The 23,445-nt window shown below is 39.3% G+C and overlaps 1 protein-coding gene across 7 annotated transcripts in view; it reads left to right on the top strand.

The window, feature by feature from the left end:
- The window catches only part of GLI3 (GLI family zinc finger 3), a 223,574-nt gene that overhangs the window by 193,073 nt on the left and 7,056 nt on the right, over window positions 1-23,445 (top strand). For all 7 annotated transcript variants that reach the window (XM_056520514.1, XM_056520513.1, XM_056520512.1 and 4 more), the window contains 2 exons: window positions 21,545-21,694; window positions 22,997-23,161. In XM_056520514.1, the coding sequence (XP_056376489.1) occupies window positions 21,545-21,694; window positions 22,997-23,161 (315 nt within the window). The remainder of the gene's footprint in view (window positions 1-21,544; window positions 21,695-22,996; window positions 23,162-23,445) is intronic.

Below are 23,445 nucleotides of genomic sequence, written 5' to 3'. Positions count from 1 at the left end.
TACTAACCTGAAGCCAGGACTTCTTCTATAAACCAACGCATCTTTTTCTTCTTCACAAATTGAATACATTATTAGTTTTGTTAAAAGAAGATTGTTCTCTTCAGGCAGGAAATCATTGTTGACCCGCATCCTTTGGACCACCTCTCAGCTTAATGCCGTGGAGTCTTCTTCATCCTCAAGCAGAGAGGGGAGGGAGACTACCTTTATTGTTAATAGAAGAACCGAAGCAGCATATTTTCTTTAAAAATCTTTATTGATTGAACAATGTTTTCCATATACTTACAAAGAGAAAAAAAAGTGTTACGAAAAAGCATACAATGAATACATTACATCTCAAAGGTTTTAAATGCCATGCTTTCATAACAGTATAATATTTCTGACAGTATCCAACAAGTTCCTGTGCTGAATACAATCCAGACATTGACTTTTGATGTAATTTATTTTTATGCAACAGTCGACCACGACTAAAGACAGAAGCATGTGGCTAAATTGCAATAACAGACATAGCCAACAGACAGGCATGGTGCTGTTACCTAGAAAAAAAATACCCTTTTTCCTAATCTTGGACAAGACTATTGGTGTGTGCTTTGCATGCATTGTTACTATTTGTATGCAAACAGTATATGTCTGGCACTAAAGCAGTTTTAGGAGGCTATTCACATATGATTACGGAAGGCTGCGCTATTGCTCAAATCCTGCCCGATGTATCCAGATATAAGGTGGTGCTCTATTGCATTGACATAGAGGAGTAGCAATGTTGGTAAATACTGTAGAAATGAGACAATAGCACTCACCACCACCGGAGTAGTCACTCTTTATTCATCAGTTTTCCATGTGTATACATAGATACTGAGGCGGGGAGCGGCAATGGAGTGAGCAGTGGAAAGAGGTCAGTATGACAGCTGTTTCTTACGTCATCACGTATTTCTTCAGGCGTCTCAGACGTATTTACACGCATTGCTATTTGTATGGTTGCCATAAGCTTCTTCTTACCACATAATAAATAAAAGAACCAAAATGATGCCTTCATCATAAAATCACCATTCTGGATATAATTGTGCCATTATGTCACAAGATGCGAACAAAGATACATAGTTTAATAGTGCAGGTCAGGTATCCACATGCTGTTTTCATATGTGCCACTCTACAAAGGGACATCTGAGACATTGAAAAACACCTTTCAACTATTGATATAGCGAAGCTTTCATGATACATTAATCGGTAGACAGGGGGTTTTAAACCATCCTTACTCCCTGTCTTATTTACAGCGCCTATCCTTCGTCACTACTACATCCAGTTAATAGCAGGATTCATGATTCTCTATGGTTGTCTATCTAGTGTGTGACAGTACAGACTCCCTGCTATAGCAGGTCACTATCTATAATTGATATCCACCCATAGAATGGAGTATAGGCTGCTACAGCAGAGTTTTGCTGAGCAGTTTTAAATCCTGCCATGTTTGTGGAACAAGGTTCTTTTTAATGTGTAGACACACACTGTTTAGTGTAAGAACTTCCTGACAGGCATTACAGAAATACATAAAACAGTGCATGCTGCCATCTTTTACAACCAATTTGTACTATACCATGATCTGCTAAATTAGCATTTTTGTGGGGCAGCTAGGACAAGTAGTGTGTATAGTAAGAGGCAACCTATTCCTGGAAGAAATCTTTAAGTTTAACATTTCGGGCTTTTCCTGCTCTTGGTTTAACTATAAAGGCCATCTCTGGCAGACAAGCAAATGATGGGGGAAGCAGTAAAAAGCCCCTCATCAGAAAGACAGTGCTGTGTGTAGTCTTACTTCAAGACTCTCCAGATACTTGTTACCATTCCTGTGGTGTTTAATTTATTGAGTGTTGGCCATACTTTGAGTTTTCCCTGGCTTTGAAACAAGGTCAAAAGACAGTTGGACTCAATTAATCTTCCCCTTGTTTTCTGGACAAGTTCAGTGTGTTGCATTAATTCAGCTTTGTATTAAAAACAATTGTTGTTTTGCCGTTCTCTGTGCATAGCGGAGCTGTTTATAATTATCTACAGTCATCTGTAACAGTTTATGTTCTCAGGCAGTTACCCCACATTAGCCCTAATATTTTCCTCTCATTTTACTAGGAAAGAAGCAGAATGTTTCCACTGCTCAATCTTCCTAAAAAAAAAAAAAAAAAAATAACCCCAGACTGAAAAGTGAAAGCCTCTAATCTTAGCTTGATATTGCTTACATAAACAATGTTGAACAAAGTACTAATAACCAGTATAACTTTAGGAGGGTCTAAATACATGGCAGACAATTCTGCTTCTAATAACCTCCCTTTAGGGTGTGTTCCTATGTTAAAGGGGTAATCCGGTGGTCAGTGTGTTTTTGTCATCTTAACTTACCCTTGTTGTTGTTTGTCCTTTGTTTCCTTTGGTTTTTTTTTGTCTGCAAGTTGATGTTTTTTAGCTTTTGCTGTTTCTTTTTTGTTGCTGGGCTCCAAACTACAAATCCCAGCAGGCCACATGCCGTGTTTTTTGGGGGGGGGCGTGTACTTTGCTTTTGTTTGGGTTCCGCCTGGCTTACTGTTTGTCCACCCCAGTACTTCCCCTTTGTTTTTTGGTGACACCTAGTTCCCGTCCTTCTGTTTTGCATTCTTTCTCTCACGTGGCTAGGTGTTTGGTTGCTATGTTGCCCTGTCAGTGTTTGCTTATGTTTGTGGGATATTGGCCATCAGGAGTGTCTGTTGCACATGACATTTATTTTAGCCAATCACTGTGTCCTAAACTCGGACACGCGGACCAATCAGCTCAGTCTTAGCTTGTATTTAGATTTTCAGCATCTCCTCAGCTTTGACTGTTGCTCAGAAGCCTAATTTTGTGGCGGTGGATGAGAAGTTTCTCTCACAGGGTTCTGTCCTGCAGTGTTCAGTTATGGTAAAAACACAAGAACACGCACAGGGGAAGCCACAATGATAATACATACTGCCTTAAAGATTATGAAAACCAACAGTTTGAATGTCAGGCCATCAACTGCAGAAACGGACACAATCACGCATGCGTCCGGAAGCCCCAGGCATTGGCGAAGCAAGTAAGTGGGAGTTACCGGACGAGCAAAAAGGAACACCAATCAAGGCAGCCCAGCGAACAAACAACATACATATTCATAAAAAGGGCGTGTGAAAGAATGCCCACTCTCTGAGGTGGGCAAAGAAAAAAAAAAAGGTACGCGTTGTCCATAGCATGAAGCGAACATGGCTGCCAGTGTGGACGACAGTCACGGATACATTGAAAAACTACAGCACATCCGGCCCAAATACAGGTAATAAAAACACAAACATTCTGCAGAAAAAAAGTACTGCTTTAAAGGATAGGGGATAAGATATCAGATCACGGGGGTCCCGCCGCTGGGGACCCCTGGGATCTCAGCTGCAGCACCCCGCTTTCATTACTGCACAGAGCAAACTCGCTCGTATTCCGCCCCAGGACATCTTATCCCCTATCCCAAGGATAGGGGACAAGATGTCAGATCGTGGGGGTCCCGCCGCTGGGGACCCCTGGGATCTCAGCTGCAGCACCCCGCTTTCATTACTGCACAGAGCAAACTTGCTCGTATTCCGCCCCAGGACATCTTATACCCTATCCCAAGGATAGGGGACAAGATGTCAGATCGCGGAGGTCCCGCCACTGGGGACTCCTGGGATCTCAGCTGCAGCACCCCGCTTTCATTACTGCACAGAGCAAACTCGCTCTGTGCGTAATGACAGGCGATACAGGGGCCGGAGCATCGTGAAGACCGCTGAGAAGGGATTGACAGGCGGAGAGTTCACTCGAATATAAGCCGAGAGGGGCGTTTTCAGCACGAAAAACCGTGCTGAAAAACTCGGCTTATACTCGAGTATATACGGTAGTCCACATCCGACATCTGTGTAGAAGACTTATTTGTGTTTAGTGCACCTATTTGTTTGCAAGCGAGGACTTTGCATATCTGATCTGCAGAACGTACGGTTGTGTGTCTGCATTTTTCGTCATATAGGGAGCTGTAGTGTAGGTATGGGACGAGCATATCATCAGGCCTAGACACTGCAGTTCTTAAAGAAAGATAAGTATTCAAGCTGAAAATGAAACAAAGCTCTGACTGTATTCCTCCTTGTGTTTAGCAGAGATAAACTTCACTGGAGTCTCAGTGCTGCTCCTGGCAGAAGCTTTAATTGGTAAAATGCAGATTTTTTTTTTTTTTTTTTGATCAGGAGAGGATTACTGCTCTTATCAGTATAAAGCATCTTATTTGAAGATGAAAAGGCTTCACTGAATCACAGATGCCAACATTGTTGCAAGGCGCTGTGGCGACTGACATCTCAAATGAAACTGTGATTTATTAGTCTGTACTGGCCAGCCTAGCCTAAGTAATCTAGTGAAGGTCCTGCTGATTTGCAAATTTTTCTAAACGAATTGCTTTTTATATACAATTCCCTGCTAATATTTCCTAAAATGACAGCGTTTAGAATAAATATTACCAACAGATGCCGAAACGTGAAAAGTGTACTGAGAAGGCTAAGCAGATTTTTAGGATGTGAGCGCCAGTCATTGTTACTTCAAATCTATCTTGGTGGTTCTTTTTCAGTGTTGTCTGATAAGCTGGCTAAGGAAAGATTAATAACAGTGCCTTGTTGCTATCAGTAGCGTCTTGTCCATTCTCTGTAAGAGGCCTGTCTGCTCAGCATGGAAATTATTGATTAAATAAGAAGTGTCATTAGGTTGTGAGTTGATCCATAATCACAAACAGCAGCGGACGGTAAGATGCGGTGCCATGAATCAAACCTTCTGCCTAACTCGTTTATATTGCTGTGACATCCGCACCTATTAGGGACATCCATTTCAAATATACGTGCCAGCAAAGGAAGAACAACACTCAAACTAGGAGCAGCATTATATGACAGAGACAAAGCCACATCCGGGAAGAAGGACAGAGGGTGGCAGTAATTTGTTTTCAGGATTGCCCACTAAGAAGGGACTTTATTGATCGCAGAGCAAAACTAGATAGGTCCGATGCTTGTTTTCCTTTTTTGTGAATTGGTCTCAGAACACGTATCATCTTTTGTTAGGAAATCATGTTGTGGTATTTCTGAGCATACATAGGGCATGATTCCTGCTGAGCTATTTATTGTGGCATGTAAATTGGAATGAAGGTTTTATAAATAACTAAAAAATGTTAAAAAAAAAAATGCAGTTCTGCGTATACTCGGCAACAGAGCAAAATATTTTTACTTTTGTACTGAAGTTGTGTTCCCATACAGTTTTTGGCTGAAAATTTTCTATTTTACAGGCCAAATAAAGTCTAACTTTGTGAATTTTTTTACAGCCTTTTTTGCATTTGTACTGTTTTATGAACATTTACAAAAAAAGTTTAAGATTTTGCTGACTTTTCTTGGCCTACAGTAAACACTATGGGGGAGCCATATCAAGACCTGCACAGAGGAAAAGTTAACCAGTTCCCCAAAGCAAACAATCAGATCGCTTCTTTTATTAAATTTTTTTTAAAGTCCTCTAAATAATAAAAGAAGCAATATAATTGGTTGCTATGGCCAACTGGTCATCTTTTCCTCTGCACAGGTTTTGATAAATCTCCCCCCAATAGCCTAAAAACAGCTTCTTGCAAATTTTATCTTCGTTTGGGAAATTTTTAGGTCCCAAAGTATGTGCTGAAATGTGGGCTAAAATACAGATGTATTATGGCAAGTGAACAGCCCAAAAGAAGTCCCTTGTGCTTAATTTTAATCTGTAACAATTACAGATCTAAAATTAAACCAAGTGGGAACTAAAATACATTTTGCTAATGTATTCAATTATAGAGTCACTTATAGTCGCTCTTTGACCAAAAATGCTACTTTTCATTTAAATATTTGCCAGCATTCTACTCCCTCACAATATAACGTTTCCTACAATGTCCTACAAAGAATCTTAAAATATGTCTCCAAGTACACTAAGGTTGAACTTAAAGGGGTACTCCTGTGGGAAAAAAATGTTTTTAAATCAACTGGTGCCAGAATATAAACAGATTTGTAAATTACTTCTATAAAAATCTTAATCCTTCCAGTACTTATCAGCTGATGTATACTACAGAGAAAGTTGTTTAGTTCTTTCCAATCTGACCTCAGTGCTCTCTGCTGACACCTCTGTCCGTGTCAGGAACTATCCAGAGTAGAAACAAATCCCTATAGCAAAACCCCTCCTTCTCTAGGCAGTTCCTGACATAGACAGAGGTGTCAGCAGAGAGCACTGTGGTCAGACTAGAAAGAGCTACACAACTTTCTCTGTAGTATACAGCAGCTGATAAGTACTGGAAGGAATAAGATTTTTTTAATAATTTACAAATCTGTTTAACTTTTTGGCACCAGTTGATTTGAATTTTTTTTTTCCACCGGAGTACCCCTTTAAGTTTGACCTAAGTGTATTCTGAGACATATTTTAAGATTCTAAAAACATTGATTACAATATTTTAAACTGTTGGAAGGGTCTGTGGTACATTTTAATTATGAAAATGTAATCTTTAATAAGATTCACCATCTATCCATCGTAATGTTCCCATTAAAAGAAGATGAGACGCATGCAAACCTTTTTACTATAAGAATTGGCAAACAGCTTATTGTTGACTGATGAAAAGGAAATGTGATTTCCAAAAAACCTTCAACAGTTCATCCTACAGTTTGATACTGGACAACAAGCTGTTTAGATGTTTGGCAGCAGATGACAATGGCTACATGGAAAACTGTAGTTTACTACAAATTTATGCTTCAAATGTCAGAGAGGGTTACAATAGTGTTAGCAAAAATTAAGAAGGAAGTTCAAATGAAGGTCCGTCTAATATCTTATGACAAGTAAGACAGTCTTCAGAGAGACAGTTTATGGGAACCTGTAGCTATGTGTACACACAGTTTTTGTATCCTCAGGTTTTTCAGCCATTTTTTTGTGTCTGGCCTGTTTTTTAAGCTGTTTACGGCTCAAATTGAAGCTAAAATACAGTGTATGAACATTGCCTGTCATGTTGATCCTGCAGTCTGATCTGCCAACATTAGAGCAGGAAAATATTAGCATATTGATATATAGGGGGACATTTATCATTGTTCGCTTTGGTAATCAAGTTCTGAAGGAATTTTTTTTAGCTTTAGTTTTTACTTTTTTTTTACATACTATCACAGGGGGTTGATAAATTTGGAGCACATAAGCAAAACTAAAAAGTCACAGTTGAGACTTTTGTGAGACTTTTTTTGCGTACGTATGGGAGTTTTATACTCACCAATTTATGCTCACCAATAACAAGTCTCAGAAACCATATACTCCATATAAATACTTAGTTTTTTCCTTAATACTTCACACAAAGCCATACTTTGTCTACTCCCAACTTCTTTCCACTCAGTGTATTCCCTTAAGATATCTATTTCTCTCTCCTGTTCTTCTCTTGTTGTCATATTGTCCCCATGCTAACTCGAAAACTGTTACGATTTTATCCACATCCCAGACGCATTATCCATGGTTCATCACTTTCAAAGCATATCAAGAAATTATTACTTTGTGACTTAAGATGTTTCCAAGATTTTAATCCACTCACTCATCACGTCTCAGCTAGACGTTGCTGCCTCCGCCAAACTGGCATCATCTTAAGCTGTCTGTTCCGTCTCTTGTCCACTGAAAATGCGCATGCCCAATTCACTCAGCATACCTCATAGTGCTCTCTAGAGGAAAGGGTCCTCTGGTGTGTCCTTTAAAAAACATTTAAAAATAGCATTTACAAATGGAATATATTGTTATCTTGTGTTTATCTATAGAGGTGTATGTATATAGGATTGTATGGAATAAAACAGGGTGGCAAACTTCTTTAACAGTGAGTGTGGCCAAATTTTCAGTAATTTGTTTGTGACATTTTCTAAGGCTTCAATAAATTGGGGTAAAACAGTTTTAACCTGTTAAGTTATGAACTTCTCAATATGTTCTGTGATATCTAGCAACATTGACCCTGATTTACTGAGTGTTGTGTAGTTTTCTTTGTGGGTTTTAAGTCCCTACAAATCTTTTTCCACGGTATTTACTAAGGTTTCCCTACATTTTGCACTTTTCCCTACATTTTGCTTTTTTTTTTTACACATGCTCTGATCTGTGGGGTTTTTCCTCCACTCAAATCCAAACTACTTTTTCTGTGGAAAACTTAGTAAATATGTTGGGTTTTTGTAAAAATGTCAGGAACATGCCCCCTTTTCAGCGTCCACGCACGTCTTTCAGGTTTTCTCCATAAAATGGAGAGTTAGTCGTTTTTTTTTTTTTTTTATTCTGGCGCAGACAGAACTTCTGTCGCAATGCTGCAGAATCTGCCTCACAACCCGACAAAACATGTTGGGTTTACAATAGTAAATCAGGGCCAATATGTTAACAGCAGATCCATGTAAGCTGCTGGGTGGTACCCATCCATGTATTTTGATTTTACCAGTTCATCCCACTGATACTCGGGTGGATTGAGAACTTGGGAACTGGAGTACATATCCATAGCTTTGTCATGTTCCTCAAACCATTTGTGAATTATTTGTACAGTGTGACAGGGCACATATTATCCTGTTGAAAGAGGTTTTACCAATAGGATCCCTGCTGCCATGATTAGATACTTGGTCTGCAATTATGTTTAGGCAGGAGATATGTGTCAACGTAACTATCTACCAAAGAGCAAAGAGCCAAGATTTCCCAGTAGAACACCAGCCTTTATGGAGAAGTTCCGACCCAGTTGTCTCCTCATCATAATTTGGCCTTTTCTAAAAGACACCCAGATCCTTACACATGTCAATTTTTCCTTCCCTTCATCACATCAACTTTAAGAACTACCGTAACTGTTTATTTGCTGCTCAATATATCCCAGGACAAGTGCTATTGTCACAAGATAATACACGTTTTGTACTGTATACTGTATTATTTTTATTTTGCCTGCACATTGATCTTCTTGATTTTTTTTTGTTATATTCCTCTATGCAATGTCCTACAGCAGGCAACTATGTATTAGTAAGTTGTGTAACATAAATGATATCATGTTTTTACCAGTTGGTGGAAACCCATGCAGACATTTCTTGCTACTCTCTATAACTTATCAGCCGTTATCTTTTTTCCTATAATAATGAATAATGTCTCTTCTTGTCACTCATCGCCTCCACACCATGTTCTGCCACAGGAAATGCTTGCAGTACCCATGTGCATACCTACCAGTTTATTGCAGCTCCATAGGTTACAAAAAAGTGTTTTTCCTTCCAGCTTTTTTGTTTTGTTTTATTTTACTTCTGGTTTCCAAAAGTAGCAAACTAGGATTGCTTTTTTCTTTTTCTTTTCTTCATTTACTCTTCATTTGGTTGAACTTTTGTTACTTCCAGAATAAAGTGTTGTTCTTGCTGGAAAATGTAGCATTCTACGTCTCAGTTTAGGATATTGACATTTTTCAAAGAGAAGAAACAATGCTGTAATGTTGCGGTTGTCACGTGCAGACAAAATCATGTCCACATGTAGTTGTATAGTTTTGCCAGTAAATTGTAAGGCCATTGGTCACAGCATGTGGGCACAGTTTCACCTACATGTGGAAGTCGTAGCATTAGGGTATACCTGAAACTTTGTCCAAAATCAGTTGTTTCAGTTGTTTTTCATTTGTTCTTCAGTTATCACCATGCCCTTTTAGGGTAAAGCCTCATGTTGTGCTATTGGCCACCACATGCAGGCATGGTTTGGTATACAGGAGGCTGCCACAACACGTGGACCTGTAGTTTTGCACAGTTAAGAATGCTCTGTTTATCTCAATAGTTGGTGACATTGTAGTCTTTCTCCAAAAGAGATAGAGATCCCACTAGTTATTGCCAATGATCTCCTTTTGACCATCATAATGGTTAAATGTCATTGGATTTCCTTTTGTGAAGTTTAACTCCAGATGCTGACCTGTGCAGTGTCTGTATTTATGGTTCACTCTGATGTAGTTTATTAGCATGACTAAGTGAATCCTGGACTTCACAGCACAGAAAGTACATAGATAGTGTGCCAAGTGAAAATGGTGCCAAGTTGATGAGACTCTGCAGGCCAGCTCTTTTGATTCCTATAATAATTTTAGTGAATTCCTCCATGTTGGAAATGAGCAATAAAAACCCACAATGTGCTATGTGTTTGAAAACAGGACTAAGTAAACCTGTTCTAGATCTGGCTGATCTCCCCAACAGTATCCTGTCTGCCTTCTTTGCAGGAAACAGGTTTAGCTCCCTTCACTGGCTATGTGGCCAGCAGTTAATCTGGATTTTTGGCCATGTGTGTGTGTCTCTCTCTCTCTATGCACAGAATATAAAATGTGGCATTGAAACTGCTACTGCTTTAATGTAACTTTTAGTTATTTTAGGTTTCAGCCTTCTATAGCATTAGACTTTTCATTTAGGCTCATTTGATCATGAGCTGAATAAATACTACATATTCATTTGTATACTAAACTCTCTTTTGTTTGTAAAGATATTATATACAAACATGTGTGTGTATATATATATATATATATATATATATATATATATATGATTGTACCTTTTTTTTTCTTGCTTACTCCCATGCAAAGAAGCTCTTCTCCAGAAAGAGGTATCCTGCTGTGCTATCTTGCTATATTTTCATTAAATGGGTCATCCACTAAACAAAGTTGAAAAAATTTAATGTGTACCATGTATATAGTGCAAAGTACAAGCTATGAGTGTTGCTTTTTTTAACTAAAATATTGTGCGTCACTGTGCAATTCTTGTCTCCCATCGATCTATTCACTTCATGTTTCCTTCCTTTATTGTAGTCATGCTGCTTGCTGTGCATCATTGCACAAGCTTTCCACAATCACACTAACTCACTCAATGCTTGCATGTGCAGTTGAGAGTAACTTCTAATAATTGTGGGACACATGAGAGTAATGCAGTTTAAGTGAGCATGTGTGACCACCTTAGTGGATTTAATAAGGTGACTGCAACTAAGGGTAACAGGTTGTCAAACTAAAGGTGGGTGCCATATGCATTTGATGCTGTGGCACATCGTGGCTACTTGAACTTGTGATAGAAACAGGATTTTATAAGTTTGCTTCATCAGATAGGACACACATGTCATTGATTTTATTGATATATCAGTGTATCAATACACTGCTCATAACACGTTAATTTCACATTATGTATCCATGTAGAACTATTGATCTTAATGGGAAACTTCTTCCAGTATTATCCGCAAAACATGACCATGGCAGCCAAGCTCCATGCTTAGTGATGTCATTGCTGCTGCCGAGAATTAGAGTTACCGGTATAAAATTCAAGTGATAATTATATTGCTGGTTTTAACCATTTGTAGATGATTTTTATGTGGTTGGAAAGTCCCATTAAGCCTAACTGTCCAATCCTCTCTCAGAATCTCAGTTTGTTTTTATTAGACAGAAATCCCACTTCTATTACAGACAATACAATGATGAACAGACAGAGAGTAGGACCACTCTTTACATCCCAGAACATTTTATTCTGAAAAATCTGCATTGAGATTTTTCTAAGCACAACAGTGGTTACAAACAAAAAAGACTTGAAGCATAAAATGTGTCTCCCTAATTTCTACGTTCTCGCCATAAACATGTGAAAACACTGAATTGGCAATAGAATTTCATGATGTGTGGAAATAATTACGCTCGCCTTGGACCATTGCAAATGCTTTATAAAAATGTCAGCACTGTGTGGAAGAGATTGGCAAGGCTCAGTCTCTGAGCCAGACTAGAGGTGTTATATAAGAAGTTTTTCTTTTCCATAACACCAGAATGTACCTTATTAAGCTATTAACTTTCCAGCTATCAATACCTGAATTAAGCTGGAATTTATTTTTAATACCTTATGAGAAAATTCATAGCCTCTATAAAAATGTGTTTCTTGCAAATAGAAAAATATGTAGAATGTCTCACCATTTAAAGCTGCATATGTCTTTCCCTTTCTTGATCCTAAAATTGCCTTACATTTATGTGGAAAAAAAGGGCAACATTTTCCTGCACTGTGTATTTACCCAGTAAAACCAATGCAGATTCTATATTAAGCAACTTGGGTTTGGTCCATTTGGTAGAGATTTCATTACTTTTGCCTATGTTTTGTATTGTATTGCCTTGCAGATGTGTGCTTGGAAAAGCACCTGACGTTGGAATAAAACACTTCCCTTTATCCCCCTTTCATTGCTGAAATGTTTAATATGAAACTGAAGCTCGCTGAGCAATAAACTGTCTGCACCAAGGTAACACTGGTTTAATGAATGAACACAGAAGGGAATTGTGTCAACTAGCACATGGGGGCTATAGAAATAGGCTGCCAATATGAACCGGTTTAGAATGGTGACAAAGCTCTTTTCATTAAGGTAACTGAATGGCCACATTTAAAGGGTGTGTCTAGGATTAGAAAAAAGGTGCTGTTTTTTCCCTGGAAATAGCGCCACTCTTGTCAGTGGGCTGAATCTGTTATTGCAACTGAAATTTAGAATACTAGACTCAAACCTCAGTAGCTTTAGTGTGGAATTACACTTTAACAATTTTTAGGAGCTATCTGAAATCATTCATGACTGTTCTACATCTTCCTTTGCTTTCTTATAACAGACTACTGGCTGCCTTTTTGCAGCCTTTAGTAAGTCAATGGATCAAAGATTGCTTGTTGAGTATAGATTTGTATATTTTCTGATAATAACCTAATAATTAAAAGTGCAGTTCTAAAGTAGAGCTGTGCTTTACAATGAAGAGAAACTGAAAGATGGATCAACCCCACTAATTTGAATATACAGGTATAATGCGTAGTTGACCCAGAGCAATTTCTTACCCCAACCCATTCAGTCATTCATAAGATTTGGCCCAATCTTGCTATATGCAAGTAAACTCTTGCACTACAGACTATCGGCACCTCAGATGTTTACCCCTGGGTTCTGTTTACACCACCCCGCCTGTCAAGGAGAAGGAGATATTAATAAGCAGGGGTGACGCAAATCGGGCTATGGGTACGGTGTCAGAGGTGCAGATAGTCCTCAAACCTGCCTCCAGTGCAGTTAACTGTTCATTTGCGTATTGCAAGATTGTGCTATGTCTCAAGAACAGCTGAACAGATTGTGGTAAGGAATACATCTTTTTACTCTGGATCACCCACATAAGATTAATGGGGTTGATCCATCTGTTAGTTTCCCTTTAACCCAACTGAACCATCTCAGCTTTGCTCTTTAGTTTAGATTTGTATTCCTCCAGTACTAATGCAGCCACAGTTCTCTATTTATAAAAATATATATATATGAAACTAAATGCATCATTCAGAGCTGTTCTACAGTCCACAGAGACTACATAGGCCAACAAAGTGCAGATCTCAAGGGAAGAATGTCACATCATAAATACCACCTCCTTAACTAGCTTCCTGTTGGAATCCATTTCTTTAGGCAGAGCACAGGATGGTCATGGAACGTGAAACAGCATCACATTGCTACAGGCTTCTACAGCAGTGTTGACAGAGTCTAAAAGACAAACCCAGCAGCACCGCTATGAAAGCAAGTACTGTAAATCTAAGACTTAAAGCACTGTTAACTACTAACTTCCCAAAAAAGACCACATATTGCTGCAGAACTCCTTCTTTTATGGATTATGTTGAAAATAATTTTTCTGTAGAATATCTGGACTATTGCAGGTCAAAATAAAAGAAATTTACAATTGTGTATTTAAAATAAATAAAAATATTGATAGTACAATTTAGAACATGTTTGATTGAAAACAAATGAATGGTCGTTTTATTTTAGGACATGTTTACGTCTTTTAAAACAGTCCATTTCTCTATGGGGTAGTTTAGGACTGTAGAATAGTAATAGTATCTGCATGGTATAATTCTATGAAATTGTTATTTGACCTATGTTATTTATATAATATATTGTTAATTGTCTGTTAATCTGTAGACCTTCAGGTAGCATGTCAGCACTGTGTTTCTTGGACAATGTATTATACAAAGCTCAAGTCATTGTTTTCAGTGTTCACATTGCACCATTGTCATTTTGAATGTCTTGTTGTAACAAGAAGGGGAGCATTGCATTATGGATAAGTGTATTTTTCTGAATAGATACTTTCTGAACAAGTCCCTGCAGGGGCATATCTTCTTCTTGGGGTCAGGAATGTTATAAGGTAGATTTGACTTCTGCAGGATATTGTGTCTGTCTCTGTACATTTAAATTGCCACAGAAAGCTCTTTGGAGCAAAGTACTATGTTTTCTTTGTACAAGAGCCAGGGATTTTCTTCTCTTTTGGGAATTCTCGGACTCGTATTTAAACATACAAACCGAGCATGTTTAACCTATTGACTGTTATGTGCGGGCAGCTGCAAAACCAGCGGATAAAAATGAAAGTCAAGCTATATTATGAAATGGGGGCAGGAGTATAAACTACCCTGGTAACACAGCTTCACTTTATCTCAGGGATTCAAAAGGTTGACAGGTAGAATGATAGGAGACCCTGCAAAATCTGACAAACACACACAATTGTCTCTTGTTCCTATAACTCTTTCTTTCCAGTATTTTCAGAGACAACCTCAGTTATTAATACTGCCCTACTCTACTGCAGGCAAAAGGTTTTATCTAGTAGTACTGGCATATACAGAGTTTATGTATAATGTTTAGCAATATAGTCGATGCTGCATGACTGGTTGTGATGTTCAATTCTACTCTATGGCAGGTTGTGATTGTTTTAGATTAGTTTGTGCACTTTTCCATCTTCCAGCATGGTTATTGGTGTGTTAGAGTGTAGGTTTGTTGGCACGATTGCTTGTATAGTTTGGGCTACTTGCCATTTTCAGATAACTTTTTCTGGTTTTATCTTTATGCAATTGTTGGAGCTATATTATGTAGTGTATTAAAGGTTGTCTGTAATGAAAACATTATACAGTACATATACTCAATATATGGCAGTGGGTGATATACAAAGAAAAGAAAAGTGAAACTTACTTACCATGATCCCCTGCTACTATCATTTCAATGGTTTCTCATTACCTCTTCTTCGTGGTTCCTGTGATGACTTGACCCCACAGGAACTGCCCAGTTCAGCCAGTCATTGACGGAGACATCACAGGAACTAGCTAAAAAGCAGGGACGGGGATCTGTCAGAATGGCAGCTTGGAAGCTCGGGTAGGAGAGTATTACTTTTTTTTTTTTTATTCCACCCCCAGCCATATATAAACATTTTTAATTGAGTTGTCCCACTTAAACAATTCTTGCCTTTATGTCCTATTAGGGCATATAGACATCACAGAGCAAGCATAGGGAGGCAGAGAGGTAACAAACAGTGGACCTTATTCTGCCCGGCCAAGCCATCCATTCATTCCTATTGATAAAGGAGTTATCTGCATGAGGAGTCCATATTTTCTTTATTGGGAAGCAATGATATGCTCATACACTATTGACCCGTGACACTCCATACTGATTCTGCTGTCAAACTGCCTTGTTGACATAGCTCAAAGTCAGAAAAGAAACCTGAGAATGTATTAAAACATTAATTACCAACCATCTGAATGTTACTCCAGGTAGAAAATAAGATGCTTCATTTGATAGAAACCCGTGGGCTGTTTTTGAAGCTCACTAAGGCTAGGATTCCACTGAGGTTTTTTCCCACCAGCAAAAACGCCAAGAAAAACTGCCACAGCTTTTTCCTGCGTTTTGGCAGTTTGTCTGGCGTTTTTTTCCGGCGTTTTTCCTGGTGTGTGGAAACAGCCAAATTTGTAGCCTGTGGCAGTTTTTCACTGCCTTCAGGGTACCACTCTATGGGTCGGATGCTGAGCACCCAGTCCACAGAGTGTAAGGAGGTGAGGAGTGATGTATAGCATCCCTACTGACCTCCCCCGGCCATATAGTATACAGGGCATAGTGTACCAGTGTATACTATACAGGAGCCGGGAATCCTGTCACCAGACTGACAGGACTCCCTGCTCCTATAGCCCTTTTGGGCAGTAAACAATATACAGCTATCGATAGATAGCTGTATATTGTGTATACAGAAGATGAGGTCCGCTTACCTCCCTCGTTCCCTGTCCCTGCCGGGTCTGTGTATCTCTGCCTCCTAATGATGACATCATTAGGGGGGCGGAGCTACAGACGGGACCCAGGCTGGTAAGGGTGTGAAGCTCTGTTCACATTGTACGTTTTGTATAATGTGAACAGACACTTCTGCCAGTTGTACAGACACTTCTTTAGAGTTGTAGTTTTGCAACAATTGGAGGATCTCTGTTTGGGAAGACATTGCATTATGGGCGCTCTCCCCAGTGGAGAGCACCAAAAATGTCCTAACCCATTTTTTGTGTTTGTTTTTTCTTCCCATTTTAGATCCGTGTATGCAGAGGATTACGGAGGATTTGGAGGACTAATGCGGATGAACTGTTTTTTTTTTCCTTTTAATAAAATGGCTAATGAGGGCTGTGGGGGAGTGTTTTTTAAAATAAAATAATTTGTTGTGTTTTTTTTTTTAATAGAATTTTAAGGCTTAGTAGTGAAAGCCGTCTTATTGATGGAATCCATTACTAAGTCGGGGCTTAGTGTTAGCCCCAAAAAACAGCTATCGCTAACCACCAATTATTACCCCAGTACCCACCTCCACAGGGGTGCCAGGAAGAGCCAGTACCAACAGGCCTGGCGCATCAAAAATGGCGCTCCTGGGCCTAGGTTGTAACAGGTTGGCGTTATTTTGGCTGGGAAGGGCCAGTAACATAGGTCCTAGCCCACCCTGGTAATGTCAGGCTGTTGCTGCTTTGTTGGTATCTGGCTGATACTGAAAATAGGGGGAACTCTATGCATTTTTTATTTATTTATTTATGAAAAAATGCACAGGGTTCCCTGTATTTTTGTTCTCAGCCAGATACCAACCAAGCAGCAACAGCCTGACGTTACCAGGGTGGGTGAGGACCATTGTTACTGGCCCTCCCCAGCCTAAATAACGCCAGCTTGTTGGTACCGGCTTTTCCCGCTATAATTGGGTTAGCGCTAGCTGTTTTTGGGGCTAATGCTAAGCCCCAGCTTAGTAATGGATTCCGTCAATAAGACGTCTTCCACAACTAAGCCTGAATATTCAATTTAAAAAAAAACACGACACATTGGAAAAATGATTTTATTAAAAAAAAAACACACAGCCCTCGTTAGCCATTTTATTAAAAGGAAAAAAATACAGTTCATCCACAGTAGTCCTCCAAATCCGCCGTAATCCTATGCATACACGGTTCTGAAAGGAGAAGAAACATTTTTGGTGCTCTCCGCTGGGGAAAGTGCCCATATTGCAATGTCTTCCCAAACAGGAAGCCTCCAATTGTTGCAAAACTACAACTCCCAGCATGCCCAGACAGCCAAAGGCTTTTTGGGCAAGCTGGGAGTTGTTGTTAAGCAACAGCTGGAGATGCTCTCTGGGCATGCTGGGAGTTGTAGTATAGCAACAGCTGGAGTATCCCTGTCTTGGAGGACACTGGCAGAGGAGTCTGTTCACATTATACAAAACGTACAATGTGAACAGAGCCTCACACCCTTACCAGCCTTGCTCCGGTCTGTAGCTCCACCCCCAGTGTAAGTTAACCCTTTCCTTGCCGGGCTTGCGCACAGCTCAGCAAAGGGTTATGTGAGCCAGCAATGTGTATACTGTATACACATTGCAGGCTTACAGTAAGTTCCTGCTGGGCAGTAGATATACAACATATATCTACTGCTCAGCATCAGCTGTTCTCCTGGCTCTGTAGCCATGAGCACAGCTGAGTCCTGAAATTCACATCAGGATGATCGCAACAGGTGTACTACTACTCCCAACATGGAGCACACTCTGCTCCATGCTGGGAGCTGTAGTATCTGTACTAATAGACAGATGGCCTGAGTGTCACTTCTGACACCTGTTGCGATCTGTCTTTTAATGCAGGTACTACACCTCCCAGCATGGAGCAGAGTGTGCTCCATGTTGGGAGTAGTAGTACCTGCAGTTTAGGTCAGATCACAGTGGGTGTCACTCCTGACCGCACTTGTTTGGTCCCCTGCTCGGAACTATATTCCGCTGTGATGTGAGGTTATCTTCACATCACAGATTCGTATATATATCTCTGAGAGCTGTGAGTGGACAACACCATCTAGCCAATCACAGCTCTCAGCAGGAAATATGAATCTGCAAAGTGAAGAGAACTTCACATCACAGCGGAGTATAGTGTTGGGCAGGGGACCAGTGAAGTACGGCTGGCCGCTGGCTTCTATAGCTTATACCAGAGGATCGCAGTGGGTGTCAGCAGTGACACCTGCTGCAATCTATCTTTTAAAAAAAAAAAAGTAAAAATCACACATTTTATTAAACACATAATTAAAATGCATTACTAATAAAAAGTTTTTAAAAATTAATTATAAAAAATATATTATTTTTATAATTAAATGGCCCCTTTCGCCATTTTTTATATTGCCGACTAGATTTTTAGTTCTCTGCCTGCCCACATAAATTGATCCCTGTTTAAAAATTTATAAAAATATTGTTCTAAAAAATATGAATTTCGTTAAATACAATGTTTTCCATCACTACTATATCTTTTTATTATATTTGTTTAATGGTACCCTATGAAATTTTACAAAAAAAAAAAAAAGGTATCTCCATAACTTTTTTGGATTGCTAAAGTCACACATGGCATTTTTCTTGGCATTTTTTCCCTCCCAAAGACTTCTGTGGGAGGAGGATTGCAAGATTTTCCTGAAAAAAAAAGCCATACTCTGAATTTTAGGATGTTTTTGAAATCCAGCCTCTGAGCCCAAAGGAGCTGAAAAACGACCAAAGGATTAAAAAAACGCCAAAAAGTAAAAACGCCAAGTGGATCTGGCATTTTGCAGTTCACTATTGACTGCAGCTAACATCTGGCCGCAGCGTTTTTTCATAGAAAAAACGCTGTGCGGCAAAATGGGCGTTTTTATCTGCGTTTTTGCATGAAAAACCTCAGTGGAATTCTAGCCTTGCAAGTGTTGTATTATGCGTCTGTCTTTGTCCTGGGTTTTTTGGTTTTACAGGATCTGTACCCCAGGCAGCAGTCAATTTAAACTATTAGATTTATCCCTGTCAGGCTCTGATTTCATGTAATTAGTGTTTTTCCAACATGTGAATGTGTCTGTACAAAGCAATGTCACTTCAGGCAATGAATTGTATGTATATGATTATTATAATGGCCACAGAGGCATGCATTTTATAGGACATACTAATGCATTGCTCCACCTAGAGGTAGTGGGAAAGAATTACTACTACACAAGGTTCCATAAATATTGTTTTTAACTATTGGCACATCAATTTTTTGCAAGAAATCATCAGTATTACTGTTAAAATGTTTAGGTATGTGTGGCTGACATTACAGGTACAATAGATGTTTTCCATGTATTAAAAACAAAACTGTTCAGTAGTCCATCTTACTTTTTTTTTTTTTTTAACATTACTGATACAGAACCATTTTCTTTAATACAGTTTCCATAGTCTGTTATGTGCCTTTGATTTTCTTCACCTTTTTAACCCCTAAAGGACCAAGCCCATTTAGGACCAGGACAATTTTATTTTAGCGTTTTCGTTTTTTATGGGGCGGTATGAGGGCAAATTTTTTGTGCCGTCATCTGTACTTTTTATCGATACCACATTTGCATATATAAAACTTTTAGATAATTTTTTATTAATTTTTTAAAAATAAAATGTGACAAAAAAGCAGCATTTTGGGATTTTTTAAATTTTTTACATTTACGCAATTCACCGTACGGGATCATTAACATTATATTTTGATAGTTCGGACATTTACGCACGCGGCAATACCAAATATGTTTATAACAAAAAAATTACGCTTTTTGGGGGTAAAATGGGAAAAACTGACATTAAAATTTTTATTGGGGAAGGGGATTTTTCACTTTTTTTTTTTTTACATTTTTCAACTTTTTTTTTTACACTTTTTATGTTTAGGGGACTATCTATAGCAATTGTTTGATTTCTAGTACTGTTCAGTGCTATGCATAGGACATAGTACCGATCAGTATTATCGGTAATATTCTGCTCTGGTCTGCTTGATCTCAGACCAGAGCAGAAGACCCCGATAGACAGCCGGAGCCAGGTGAGGGGACCTCCGGCTGCCATGCTGGATGATCGGATCGCCACGGCAGCGCTGTGGGCGATCAGATCATCCATTCAAAGTACCGCAGTGCTGCAGATGCAGTGATCTGTATTGATCACGGCATCTGAGGGGTTAATGGCAGACATCCGCGCGATCGCGGATGTCGGCCATTACCCGCGGGTCCCCGGCGGCAGCTAGCCGCCGGAACCTACCGTGTATGACGCGAGCACCTCTCCGATGCTCGCGGTCATACACAGGATGTAAATGTATGTCCTGGTGCGCGAAGTCCCGCCAAACCAGGACATACATTTACGTCCTAGGTCGTTAAGGGGTTAAGGAGAACATACTGACTATAGTATTAAACATGCACCATATGGTGGCACATATTGTTTCTATGGTCCATAATGAGTCCATTCTGTGGGTCCATGAGGTATATGCATGAGGTCTAAAGATAATAGATAGCTCAAAGCACTGTATTCCTATTTCTTGATAGTTTTGGGTGCAGATTTACCAGTCCCGTAGTGTTTACCATCAGTATTTGTACTGGGATTGCTGTAGCAGGTGAAGTGCTTCTGACTTGATGTAATTCCTAACCTGTTTTGAGGTTGAGTCTGCTGAAAGTGTTGGACTTTGCAATAGTCCCTTTAGGCTTTTCTGAAATGTCATCAACTCTAATTGCTGCTTGACCCATTCTTCCCTCGCAAGGAAACAAGGTTTATATGTCTTTGTCTGTACAACGCCTGCTGTCATTTCACCGGAATCAGTACAGCTGGAATAGTTACAGAGATTAGTCCCTGTGGCTTTCCAAACATAAAACTGCCTGACAACCCTGACCTAGACGTTATTGACACAGTTATACTAGTTTAGGGGGTTACAGTGTCTTGTAGAAAGGTGCAAGATGAAATACAGTAACCACATCGGTGGATGGAGAACTAAACATTATTGAGTATTGATGGAAGTCAATGGTCGTTTACTGTGGCGAATTATTGTCATTAAAAAGCATATGATAAAAAGTGACTGTGATTATACAGTCCCAGGATATCTAGCTATGGAATGAGCCAGACTCAGCAATACTTCAGTAAGAAGTTGTTAAACTCAGTTGTCTGGAATTCAGGATACAGCTTATGCTAAATTTGTAGCCAGATAATATTGTGGCGACATAGAAAGCTTACATCTAGCGAACACTTTCTACTCCTTAACACAGAGTTTCCAAACCAGGGTGCCTCCAGCTGTTGCAAAACTACAGCTCCCAGCATGCCCGGACAGCCTTTGGCTGTCCGGGCATGCTGGGAGTTGTAGTTTTGCAACAGCTGGCGGCACCCTGGTTGGGAAACACTGTCTTAACACGTTTTTGTTTATTTTAATCACTGTCTTTTTGTATTAATTTTAGGATTATTATTATTATAACTGTTTTTCAAAGAGATTAATTTTACTCTTATTTACAGCATATAAACAATGATCACATACATGGAGAAAAGAAAGAATTTGTCTGTCGGTGGCTGGACTGTTCTAGAGAGCAGAAGCCGTTCAAGGCTCAGTACATGTTGGTAGTCCACATGAGAAGACACACAGGAGAGAAGCCACACAAATGCACTGTAAGTAGTGGTAATAGCTCAGTGTCAAGTTGCTTCATCAGAAACATTTTTACCAAATCATTGTTTAACACTACACCCAAAAACATGTCGCTGCAAGAGATTCTCCCCTTAAATTTAGCCTTTAGATAAAATGAATCATTGAACAAAGGAACTGAAACCATCTCTTTAGCTCTGTGCCATATTAAAGGCATATGGAATTATTAGAGAATATGGAAATACTTGGGGAGATTTATCAAAACCTGCGTAGAGGTAAAGTGATTTTAATGACGCCTCTGAAAAATGAAAGAAGCAATGTGATTGGTTTCTATGGGCAACGGCACCCCTCTTCTTCTACACTGGGTTTGATAAATCTACCCCATTATACTCAGAGTCCCATCAAATTAAAGGGGTTATCCAGGAAAAAATATTTTTTTATATATCAGCTGACTCCAGAAAGTTAAACAGATTTGTAAATTACTTCTATTAAAAAATCTTAATCATTTCAGTACTTTTTAGCTGCTGAAGTTGAGTTGTTCTTTTCTGTCTAAGTGCTCTCTGATGACATATGTCTCGGGAAATGTCCAAAGTAGAAGCAAATCCCAATAGCAAACCTCTTCTACTCTGTGCAGTTCCCGAGACAAGCAGAGATGTCAGCAGACAGCACTGTTGCCAGACAGAAAAGAACAGCTCAACTTCAGCAGCTGATAATTATTGGAAGGATTAAGATTTTTTAATAGAAGTAATTTACAAATCTGTTTAACTTTCTGGAGCCAGTTGATATATATAAAAAAAAGTTTTTTCCTGGAAAACCCCTTTAACTTAAAAAAGAGATCATAGAGCAGCCCAGGTGTATGCTCCTGCTCTGTGTTTGGGGTATGGTATGCACGCTTGGACTTTCTATCTGTAAAGGATGACAGCAGTATATCATGGTGAATGTTCCGGCCTTCTTTTTCTTCGTTATGTGATATTTCTATGGTTGTTTCTCCGTCTGTGTAGCACACCCAGAAGATACTGCAGAGTTACCTACCCCATATCAGCATATGTAACACTCATTACCCCGACCTCATGTGGGCAGTGCCCGGGACTTACTTTTTTTAGTTGTGGCCAGAGCCACTGCAAAAAGTGGTTCAGACTATATGAGACTAACAGCGACCATGTACTATTATTGCCAATTCATTTAAATTAGTGCCATGTAAATCCCACAGCTCTTCAGCCCGCAACTTTAATACATTTGATTACAAATGGGGGCTGATTTAGAGTAGGACGCATCTTAATGATAATGCAAAAATGCATGTTAATGCAAAAACTTTTTTTCTCCTTTAGTTTGAAGGGTGTGCAAAGGCTTACTCCAGATTAGAAAACTTGAAAACTCACTTGCGATCTCACACTGGAGAAAAACCATATGTCTGTGAGCATGAGGGCTGCAACAAGGCTTTCTCCAACGCGTCAGACAGAGCAAAGCACCAAAACCGCACTCATTCCAATGAGGTAAGCGCCAACAGCCATAACATTTACACCCCACACTGTGGGGGAGATTTATCAAAACCTGTCCAGAGAAAAAGTTGCTGAATTGCCCATAGCAACCAATCAGATCACTTCTTTCTTTTTCCAGATGCCTTTTCAAAAATGAAAAAAGCAAACTGATTGGTTGCTATGGGCAATTCAGCAACTTTTTCTCTGGACAGGTTTTGATAAATCTCCCCCTGTATCTTTACTATGTTGTGAGGACACTTGAAGCAGTCATTGATCATGAAGGTGACATCATGATCAGT

The sequence above is a fragment of the Hyla sarda genome, chromosome 5 (genome assembly GCF_029499605.1).
Source record: "Hyla sarda isolate aHylSar1 chromosome 5, aHylSar1.hap1, whole genome shotgun sequence".
Lineage (NCBI taxonomy): Eukaryota > Metazoa > Chordata > Amphibia > Anura > Hylidae > Hyla > Hyla sarda.
Note: the sequence above shows the minus strand (reverse complement) of the source record. Positions and strands in the feature narration are given on the sequence as shown.